We start from the raw sequence: 11,350 nt of genomic DNA, 5'->3' as shown, positions 1-11,350 counted from the left end.
GTTTTATGCTCCATGTTTAGACCATTGTGTATGCCATCATGTGTAGGCCATTTAGATGCCATCTAAGTGGGTTTTTGGTCTTGATTAGACCTGCCTTGGGACTGTTTTAGGTCCCCATGGCCCTTTTGGGGTTTGCTTCATATAGTCTTGGTTCGAGTCCCATGACTAGTTTCCAAATTTTGGGCTTGGTTGTGCGTTGCTTGATTTGTTTAGTTGGTTTGGCACCATTTCTAACTTAATTTCAGAGCTTACAATGTATGTCATTTGTCCATATTAGTCTCTTTTAAATGTGTTTAAGAGTTGCCTCTTTTATGCCTTAGATGATAGGCCTTTGTGCATGCATGTTTGCATATCTATTCCATGCTTTTGTTGCATCATATTGGCCACTAATTTTGGCATGCTTGAAAGCTACCCATGTTAGTGTAAGTCCATCTCACCATGTTGTTGCATGCTTGTTCATTTTTGCATGTTGTTGCATGCCATACATGTCCACATGATTAGGTTTTATGCCTATCGCGTATTGCATGTTAACATACTCATGTTGCATTAGATTTGTTGCACACTTGAGTTATTTGCATCCTTGCTTGCTTATTTAGGTTGCATTGCACGGTGCGTGCACCCCTTGCCTCTTGATCAAGCATGATAGAGGTTTGGGACCCTTATGTGTCTTTGTGCATTTCATTTGACATCAAATATGCATACTTGTCCTCTTTGGGCCATCATGCATTGAAATACGTGATTGATGGCCTGAGGGTTGAGAACCATGCTTCTCTAAGTCTCAAACATACTGAGGAGGGTGGTAGTGCATAAATTGCTTTGAAAATCCATCGCCATGTTCTGTCTATCCTCTGTTGCAGCAAACCAGTGTTCTGTAGGAAGAAACGATCGGTCGGCAATTTTCAGTGCCGGCTGACTACCAAAATAGTGCCGGTGATCTAATTTTTTGTCGATGACCATAATTCCATGGCCGGTGGTGCTCTTTCTTGGTCGGTGGCCTCCCACAACTCTCAGGGAGTATTTCAGAAACAATTTGGGAACTTGTGCAGTCTTCAGAAGAGAAAAACAGTGCAAACAAAGGCAGCATGAGCATGGCGGTGGATTTCCGGGCGGAGCCGAGCATGCGTGCATTTATCCCTCTTCCCGAGGCTGCTTTATTGCTTTATTAGCTTAGTTAATTTGCTTAACTAGTTAAGTGGTCTGTAATAATTAATTAGCTAGAGTAGTTAATTATTTATTTGGTTTGTACTATTCTTTCGGTCCCTCCCTCGAGAGGGCACAATTGTGTAATAAGCGTGCTGTGTGTGATGCATGTCTTCTAACCCCCAATTCTTTCTCCCTTTTACTTAACCGCTTACAATGGTTAGTTCTAGGGCATGTTTCAATTAGCATCCTTATGCTATGCATGTTTGCATCATTCATCAGTATTGCATGCACTGGGCTCGGCGCATCATACTAACTGCATAGTATTTCAATTCCAACTTGAATACGTGTATCGCGTTGTCACATCTCATATGCCATTTTAGATTAGCCGAGCCTATTCTAGTTGCATTATGCCTGTGATGCATTAGCCATCTTAACATGGATTTGGATCACACATTTGATTACTAACACATTCCTTGTTTTGGCTCGGAGTACACTGTGAGTATTTATGCTTTAGCATCTTGCATGTATGTGAGTGCTAACATGACAACATGCTTGCCATGAGGCTAATTGCTTATGTGATATAATTGCTTGAATGCCTGTAGGTGAAGGTTGGGTTGCTTGAATTGGAATTATTCATTGAAATCCGTGTTTTAGCCTACTTACGAGTAACAAACTTCAAACCATTTCCAAACAAACGGATATGCGATGCTTTGTTCCAAATTAGGCGATTCAGTCTATACTTATGTGTTGTGCGCATCACATAGTAAATTCTAGCTAATTAACTAGAATAAGAGAAAAGGATCTTGAAGGATTTCTTAGTTTGGTTCACTTTTTGAGTTGAAATCTGATGGAGTTTGTTATGTGCGATTTCGATTTATAAATTGAAGAATTGATTTGCTGGTTATTTGATCTTCGATCTGGTTTATAGGTATGTATTGTTTCGATTTTGTATATTATGTTTTTTTAGAATTTTGATTGAATTTATTTATGAGAATATGTTGAATAATTTTGTTTTTACCAATTGAAGACGTGGTTTGTTGGATGCTTTTTCGATTTGGTTATTTATTTTATGAATTGAAAACGTGATTTGTGAAATATTTGTATTGTTATGAAGTTTTTTGTTCTGGTGTTTATTGTTATGACGTATTTGTGAAAACTGAGAAAGTTCTTGGTATTGTTATGAAGTATTTGTTCTGGTTTTTATTGATGCGATCTTTGTTTGTTGTTTAGATTGAAAGATGAGTGAAGGTTATATGAGTGCGCCTATTTTTTTGTTGTGCAAGTATAATGGTTACACATTTGCAATTAAGATTGATCAAAATGTTACATATGATCAGTTGGTTGAGAAGCTATGTTTGAAATGGGATAATTTGCAATCTGATAATATTTGTCTATCTTACTCATTGCCTGGACATCCTAATTGTATGTTGGACAACAATGAGGAGTTAGATTTGTTGTTGGCATTAGTTGTGCATTTTGATTCAAAGTGTACTGATATTGTTATGAGAGTAAAAGACTCAACCATTGATTGTGGTTATCTCAACAAAAGATTGGATTATGGAGAAAGAGAGTCAATGTTGGATCTTGAAGTTTGTGATATTGCATTGTCTCATGACAGCAGTAAGTCTGTGAACTTGTCAAATAGAGCATCTACATCCTCCAAAAGGAATTCGAGGTTGTAGGTTGAAGAAGAGGTTGATATTGTTGGACAATCTTCACTGTATTTAAATTAATTAATTTTGTTGTGTACTAAACAACAACAAGAATATAAAGAAATAAAGAAAATGAGAGAATTTGTTTGATTACAAAAATCAAACTAGAAATAATAAATAAATAAAAACAGATTTTATTTTGTTACAAAAACAAAATTAAAATCTGATTTAATAAACTAATAAAACAGAATAATAAATTAAACAACTTACTTGATTAATTTCTTCTAATAAATACCTGATCAAGTCCAGTGTTTGACACATGTCCTTAAAATAGATTGGTCCTCTCCTCGGTGCTTTCAGAATATGGACGTCTATCTCCTAGGATGAAATGATCAACTACAAACAATAGCAGCACTACAAATTTTTGCCTAACGAACACACTAAGTGTTTATACTCTTTCTCACAAAAATTAAATGCAACAAAATGAAGAATAAATTTACAGAGGTGAAGTACGAAATTTCTGAATGTTAAAACATCAAATGAGGGCTGTCCTATTTATAGATGTATTGGTGGCTACAGGTTTTGAAATAAACAGGTGCAAACCTGTTTGAACAGGTATGAAACCTGTTTAGTTTTGAATTTAAACAGATTTGAATCTGTTGAGTTCACAATTCAAACAGATAAAAACGAGAAGGGCCCTGTTTGGGTGTACAGTAAAAAGCGGACCAGTTTATTTTTGGAATTAATTTGAATTCTGGATTTTATTTTACCAAAAAATAAAATAAAATTCAAATGTTTTTGACCCAAAAAGATAGGTATTGGGCCAAACAAACCCAACCCAACTACACACCACGCACCCAAGCCCAGCCCACCCGACCGACCGGACAGACGGTGGCGGGGGCGCGCGCGCGCGCGCGTGTGGTGATTTTTGGGTCCAATGGGTCTAGCTCATTTTGCCCATAACCTCCCTCTCTAAAACACTTGGGTACCCCTTGGGGCACACCCCAAGTTCCAATTCCATGCCTTATAAACCCATTCAAAACTTCCCACCAAATCAATGTGGGACAAGCCTTATTCAAACCTTTAAGGATTTTTCACCAAAACTCCATTTTCATGGAGCATACTTTGGCTTCAATTTTCCATTCACTCGGTAATGGTTTTGAGCAACCAAATATACCACGTGAATCACAACGCGGCATAGAACGCATTACTATTTTGACCCGCGAGCATTACTATTTTGACCCGCGAAAAACGACGCTTAGGTCCCACCTAAATAATAGACCAAACTTAGGAAAAAATTCTGATTTTACCCAGAATTTTATAACCATTTCCAACAGACATGTTATCATCATTTTGTCAACACAAGGAAAAAGTACTGTTGTCTGCTGGTTGGGTAGTTAGTATTACACATGTAGGACATAAATTTGAAGGTGGAATTGTTGAATTTCGTAATGCATTGTCGAAGTTTTCTATTGAGTGTGGATTTGAGTTCATATTTGTTAAGAATGATAAAGTTCGTGTCACTGTACAATGTTTGTTTAGAGAGACAAAAGGTTGTATGTGGAATGTTCATGGTAGAGTGGAGAATGCTAATAGGTTCTTTTATATAAGGAAATTGAACAATGTCCACACATGTGGTGCTGAAGTACGTACGATGAATCATTCTCGTATGAGTTCTGATTTAGTTGTTGATTTGATTGTTGAAGGTGTTCGTGATAATCCATTGACACGTCCAGTTCATGTTGTTCGGGATTTTAAGTTGGGGTATGGGTTGAGAGTTAGTTATCGTCAAGCTTGGTTGGGGGTAGAGAAAGCAAAATGTGAGATTTTTGGAGATTACTTAATGTCATTTGACTAGTTAAGATGGTATGTGGATGTTGCAAAGAGTTGCAATCCAGGGAGTTACATTGAGTTTGAGTGTGACGATGATACTAAACGGTTTAAGAGATTATTTGTCGCTTTTCATGGTTCTATTAGTGGATTTGATTATTGTCGACCTCTCTTATTCCTTGATGGCACATTTTTGAAGGGAAGATTTAGAGGAAATTTACTTGCTGCTACAGGAAAAGATGGAAATCAAGCTACAGAAGAAATCTGTTTTCTCTGTTCTGAAATTGAGAAAGTTCTCAGTTTAGAAATATGATTGAATGTTTTAAATTTTATATAATATTGTTGTTGTATATGCATTTTTTATTTTTTCAGTTATTCATTTTAGTGTTTGATATTTTGAATGTTAAAGTGTTATCATTTTCTAAGAATAATAGAATATTTTCATTTTTTCTGTTTTGTACATGCAGGGTTCTTTCCTGTTTGTTTTGCAGTTGTTGGCTCAGAGAATCAAGATAACTGACGTTGGTTTTTAGAGCATTTGAGTAGAATTGTTTCACAAGAATGAAATATTACATTTGTGTCAGATCGTAACCTTGGATTAGTTGAAGTGTTGCCAAAGGTTTTCCCAATGGCTTTCCATGCTTATTGTTGTTATCATTTGAAGATGAACTTGAGGCATCATTTGCGTGGTATGTTTCATGGATTGAAAGAAAAACTGATCACTTTGTTTGGGAAATGTGCATATGCTCCAACTGAAGAAACATTTCATCAATGTTTGGTTGAGTTAAAGACTGAAGGTGGGTCAAGAGTTGAAAAGTTTTTAGATGACATACCATATGATCATTAGAGTAATGCATATTTTCAAGGGCAACGCTTTGGAGAGATGTGGTCAAATGTAGCTGAATATTTCAATTCGTGGATACGAGAGGAACGCCACTTGCCTATCACAAAGTTGATTAATAGTGTAAGAATTAAGTTGATGAGGAAAATTGCTAAGAGGAGGGAACTTGTTAATAAATGGAATGGTTTGATATGCCCTAAAATGGAGTCCAAGTTGCATGATGGTTTTAATACTTCGAGGCCATGGATTGTTAGTTCATCTGGAAATGATGTCTATGAGGTGCATTCACATCCATCTGTTTCAGTTGACATTAGTAGACGAATATGTTCTTGTGGCGAGTGGCAGTTGAAAGCGTTTCCATGTGCACATGCAGTTGGTGCTATACAAAAGAGTGGATATGATTTGAGTTTATTTGTTGATCAATACTTCTATGTTCAAAGTTATCGAGAGTCTTATTCTTTTCCCATATATCCTATTCCTTCAATTTGGAAACCAGATTGTAATGTTGATGGTGATAGTGAAGTTGTTATTCCTCATTTGTCTAAGAAGCAACCAGGAAGGCCAAATAAGAAGAGGATTCGTTTGAATGGTGAGAAAGTAAGGCAAATTACTTGTAGTAGATGTGGGAAGGTTGGCAATCACAATAAGAAATCGTGTAAGGAGGCTTTGTGTAACGCCCTCAAAATAATACATAACTCAATCATACATAAGATCCATAATCATAAAGAAATAATACATTTTCGTCCATTAGAGTCTTCTTACAAAAGATGTTACATGTTAACAACAAAAGTAGATTCCCTACGGGCTTACAACTTTCCAAGTTAACACTTGGTTACAACAAAAGAGGGTCAGAATCCCTTTACAAATAAAGCCCTCGACTTGGAAATAAAAAAACATATAAGCATAAAAGTAAAACAACAAAACAGAGACCTCAACCCGAGACCTCCCAAGCTAAGACCTTGGAGGTAGCATGTCCCCTGTACCTGAAAATGGTGTCCCAAGTAGGGTGAGCCAAGGCCCAGTAGAGATATGCTAAACCAAATATGAGAAATAACTAAAACATTAGCATCTGATAAATGTTCAACACTTGTGCATCGATACACACCATTTTCTTTATAATCCACCAACATTGATATTCATCTTTCAACCTAGTTTCATTTATATTTCCGATTCACTTTATTAACATGGTTTGCTTATCCAAGCAATTCAAATGAGACTACAACTCATAAAATAACACTTCAATTCATCAACAATTCAAAATGAGACTACAACTCATATTATCAACACTTCAATTCATTAACATCATTCAGATGTGTAAAAGGTTTCATGACTTTCACCTTGGACACTCCGGCCAACTTAATTATCAATGGAGTCCATCCCCTATCTCCTCCCAAACAGTGGAGTACATCCCCTATCTCCTCTCAAACCATGGAATACATCCCTTATCTCCTCCCAAACAAAGATACATATGCAATGTATTTAAACACTTCATCATATACAATGATCAATTAATGCACATATTCATTGTGTTATTCCAACTGTCATATTCAATGACATAATTCAATCGATTGGTTTCAATTTACCTAATCATCAGGCAGTGTCTACAACAATCAAGACTATCCTCCAACGATAGCCTAAAGCAGTTATCTCTAAACAGATAAATAGTTCTATCAACAGATAATTTATTACATTTTCCATCGGTGAGTGATTCATCAATCCAACTATACCAACTAGTCCCAATTCCGTCCAATTTCATGATTTTCAAATCAATTTCATATTCCTCACAATTACCAAATTAATTATACAAATTAATTATTTAAATTCAATTAGGGCATTTTCCCATCTTTCCCAAACATTGATCCTAAGACCAAATTTCACCAATTAAACCCACAAATCCCCATTTTCAAGACCTCATATGCACATGGAGCTTAAAAACACAAAACCCCTCTTTTAAATACTACAAATCTCAAACGCTAACTTCTCAAAATTTTCAAATCACACCATTTATACAAAATGACTAATATTTATGTTAAAACACATAAGAAGGAGTAGTTTATCCCTACCTCAAATGGAGAGACTCAAAGGAATAGAAGGATGAAACTCAAGATGCTCCAAATCCCAACTTTGCCGGATCAAAACGTAGCCCACGCAAAGCTCAAGCTTTTATACAAAGGAAGTAGGGTAGGAGAACTCTAGATCAAGAGCATTTGTAGAGAGAAGGGATACTTTAGAGAGAGAGGCAGCCGTATTAGGGTTTGGAGATAAAAAGATATCAAAAAGTGAAGAAGAGAACTGCTGCTGCGATCTGATATATGCGAAGCTCGCTTGAGTGAAGAAGTGGTCGCTCGAGCGACAAGACACAACAAACACCTCGCTCGAGCGCACAATTCAAAGCTTCAGGTCTGCAACCCAGACGCACGCTCGAGCGTAAGAGTTCTCGCTCGAGCGAAGGAACACAAAACATAGAGCTCGCTCGCTAGAGCGACAAAAGCCTTGCTCGAGCGCAAGAGTTCTCGCTCAAGCTAAGAGACACATCAAAGAAAGCTCGCTCGAGCGCAAGAACCTTCACTCGAGTGCAGAAGCAAAAACCCAAGGCTCGCTCGAGCACAAGAAGCCTCGCTCGAGCGCAAGAAGCCTCGCTCGAGCGAAGATGTCAAATTCTAGACAGCAACCATTTGTTCCAACTCACAACCAACCTGTACCAAACTCACCCAACACGTCCCAAAACTCAAATGCAAAGGATTTAAAGGACGGAAACAAATATAGACAACAACAACCATGATGAAACCCAAGTCCGAAACAAAATAAATGACGAGGAAAACCGGGATCGCTATAATTCGTGATTTTTTGTAGCTGTTTTGTAATTATAAAAATTTTGTATTCATAAATTTCTTGAAGTAACAGTTTGTACTGTTGAGCGCTGAGTAATAATCTTCTATGTTTTGAATAAAGTGACATTGAATTAAAAGGGAAAATATTCTTAGTTTCAAATTTTAATTTTGAAATTGTTTGTGATAATATTGTTTGGTTGGCTTTCGGAAATAAACTTGACTGTTGAATGTTTGTTTTGAAGATTATATGAATACTGTATAAAAAGTGAACATATTCTTAGTTTAAGTTTTTAGTTCAAAATAGCTGATTTTGTGATAATAGTGTGAGGCTCTTGTTATGAATTGGAACTAGTTATAAATGTGATCAATTGAATGAATCTGAATTAATATTCTAACTAGATGTGGTCAATGCTCTATGTTTTGATTAAAGCAACAGTGGATTGAAAGCGAAAATATTCTTTGTTTTGAATTTTAGTTTTTCAAATTGTGATAATATTGTGAGGCAGCAAATAAATTGTTGTGATAATATTGTTGTTTGAAAATTGAGTGATCTGTATAAAATTAAAAATATTTTCAGTTTTAAAGTTTCTAAGTTTGAAAATAAGTGATTGTGATAATATTGTGAGGCAACAAAACAGTGCATAAAAACTGAAAATATAAACAAAAACATCAACAAAGCATTGATTGTGATACAGTAAAGTCTTGTGTCCACTATTTTCACATGTAATACTATTTTCACTTTTCCCATATAGTAGTGTGAGGAACAGGATAATAGAAACTGAGAATATGGACAAAAACATCAACAAAGCTCGGGTGCATATATCTTTGAGAGTATGACAAAATATTCCATTATACATCATAGAAATTGTAATATGTTTGTTAGGTAATATGCTTGGAACTATTAACAAAAACATTAGTCATTGTATCAGAGTGTTACAAAAGAGAGTTCATTGAGTTACACATCAAAAATGATTTCATTGAATGTTGCAATCTTGACTCTACTTGACTCTGATTAATCTTTGTGGATCACTGAGGAACTCATGTACCATGTCTGCTCTGAGTCTTGTCGATGTGCCTGGTGGTAATGTGTTTGGAATTGGTTGATGCCTCATGTATTGTCTTATGATGTAGCAAACAATAATTCCACAGTTATTGCTGCAGAAATCATTTTTGACACAGTTAAGGAAAAAACAAATTTTTTTTGAAAAAGATATTAAAATTTGTTAGTTAGAATGAATTAACATACATCATTGCTTCTTGTTGAAGGCTGTCTTTGATTGATTCAATCTTGACATCAGGATTCCATGCTTTTTCTACTTGACAATGTGTATCCTTTATGTATTGATGGATGATTTTTTTGCTGTAAAAAACATTAATATAAAGTATGTAATGATTTATATCTGATTATTGTAATGGTAATCTGAAATTGTTCTTACCAGTTGATTTGCAACGTTGTAGTGCTTGTCCTTTCCTTTTCTTGGTCTCAAAGAGTTGAAATGTTTCCAAGTCCCCAAGTGTTTGTTGATAACAAGTAATGTCCAATGATTGAAATTGTGGATGGGGATATGGATGTATGTACATGGGAGGGATTCTTGCAAAGTATTTTTCAAAATCTTTTTCCTTTGTTCTGAAGTTTTCTTCTTCAACATTGGCTGTTTTTTACAAAAAATATGTGAATATTCACAATAATGGTACGAACTCAATATTCAAATGTCGATGAAAAGGAACAAAACATGATTAACTACGATTTATCACTCAAATTGTTTTGAAATCTGAGTATATTCCCAGCAATGACATCAAAATCAAAATTTGAGAACATTCACAACAATGATAACAAACACAAAAAATGTACTTTGAAACCAAAATTGAACAGAAGATAAAGTATAGAATTGACACATGAACATTTATTCCTTACCCAATATAGACTTGACAGGATGAAAGACTTGCCATTGTGCTCTGCTCCATCACCAGAATTTTGTGCTTGTGGTTCTTTTTCAAGAATCTCAGCATATGCATCAATTGCCTATCAAATTGAAACACAAAAGTGATGTTAACAAATTAATGAGAAGTTTTTCAGTATTAGAATATTACAAATATTATACGTACACAGCTGGATATGTTTATCCCATTTACCAAGTTCTTGATATCATTAATAAACACACAATTCTCATATCTTGCGCCAAACCATATACAAGCACTGCAAAACAACAAAAAATGTGTTAATAATTAAGTCAAAATATTTTTAGAAAACTGAGCTATTTCTCAGTTTCGTTTCATATATTTGTACTACATGAAAAATTGAAAGATTTATGTAAGATTATACCTTGATTCTGTTTTCTTTTCTTTCCAAAGAATTTGTAGTTTATATTTATCTTTAGGAGGTAGCAATTGAGCCATATCATACTTGTTTGAAATTCTCTCATCTTTGTGTTCCTTCTCTTTCTCAACTTTAACTTTCTTGCCTCTATACTCATAATCTGATATCTCAGTAGTCTTCCTTGCTTTAGCTTTGATATTTTTAATCATGGAATTCTGTAGATTTGTTTGTCTTGATTCTGTTAGATCATCGGCTTTTATTGCACAAACTTGTTGGGTTAAGTCATTGACTTCTTCCTCCACTAACTGATTTTGCAACTGAGAATTTTGACAATCTTTCACATTTGTATTTGTCTCACAATGTTTTGTTGCAAATGGTTGTTGCGTTATCTCATGGACATCTTTCTGATGGAGCTCTTTGTCCACCACTTCAGAATTTTCATGGACCTTTTTCTGATGGAGCTCTTTGTCCACCACTTCAGAATTTTCATGCACATCTTTTTGCAGCACTTGAGAATTTTCATCGTTTATTGTATGACCTTCATTCTTTGTATCTGTCCCAGAATGTTTTACTCCACAAACTTCTTAGGTTATCTCATGGACCTCTTTTTCAACCAATTGGTTATGCAATCGAGAATTTTCATCTTTCAATTGCTATATTTGTGCTGTGAGTAGCCTGTTATCCTTTTCAAGTTTATTTATGCAGATGGTCTTCACTGTGTTGTCAAGTTACAAAT

The 11,350-nt window shown here is 35.3% G+C and overlaps 2 protein-coding genes across 2 annotated transcripts; both read left to right on the top strand.

Annotated features, from left to right (window-relative positions):
* Positions 1-2,381: 2,381 nt before the first annotated feature.
* Positions 2,382-5,472, top strand: LOC114307432 (uncharacterized). The gene is made up of 5 exons (XM_082885644.1): positions 2,382-2,763; positions 4,211-4,572; positions 4,654-4,917; positions 5,093-5,150; positions 5,210-5,472. Exons 1-5 carry the CDS (start codon positions 2,382-2,384, stop codon positions 5,470-5,472), a joined length of 1,329 nt encoding a protein of 442 aa, XP_082741770.1.
* Positions 5,473-5,508: 36 nt separating this feature from the next.
* Positions 5,509-9,134, top strand: LOC114307431 (uncharacterized). The gene is made up of 2 exons (XM_082885643.1): positions 5,509-6,068; positions 9,050-9,134. The coding sequence occupies exons 1-2, from the start codon at positions 5,509-5,511 to the stop codon at positions 9,132-9,134; spliced, it is 645 nt and encodes a 214-aa protein (XP_082741769.1).
* Positions 9,135-11,350: the final 2,216 nt, after the last annotated feature.

Source organism: Camellia sinensis, chromosome 8, assembly GCF_055761805.1.
Source record: "Camellia sinensis isolate YWXY chromosome 8, ASM5576180v1, whole genome shotgun sequence".
NCBI lineage: Eukaryota > Viridiplantae > Streptophyta > Magnoliopsida > Ericales > Theaceae > Camellia > Camellia sinensis.
The sequence above is the reverse complement of the archived record's forward strand: the minus strand, read 5'-3'. Positions and strand labels throughout refer to the sequence as shown.

Excerpts from the sequence above, each read along its gene's own strand:
- LOC114307432 (XM_082885644.1), top strand. The coding sequence starts at position 2,382 with ATGAGTGAAGGTTATATGAGTGCGCCTATTTTTTTGTTGTGCAAGTAT. Across the intron at positions 2,764-4,210 it reads TGCATTGTCTCATGACAGCA|GACATAAATTTGAAGGTGGA; the intron begins GTAAGTCTGTGA and ends TTACACATGTAG. Across the intron at positions 4,573-4,653 it reads AGTTGGGGTATGGGTTGAGA|TTAAGATGGTATGTGGATGT; the intron begins GTTAGTTATCGT and ends TCATTTGACTAG.
- LOC114307431 (XM_082885643.1), top strand. The coding sequence starts at position 5,509 with ATGTGGTCAAATGTAGCTGAATATTTCAATTCGTGGATACGAGAGGAA. Across the intron at positions 6,069-9,049 it reads TTGAATGGTGAGAAAGTAAG|TAGTGTGAGGAACAGGATAA; the intron begins GCAAATTACTTG and ends TTTCCCATATAG.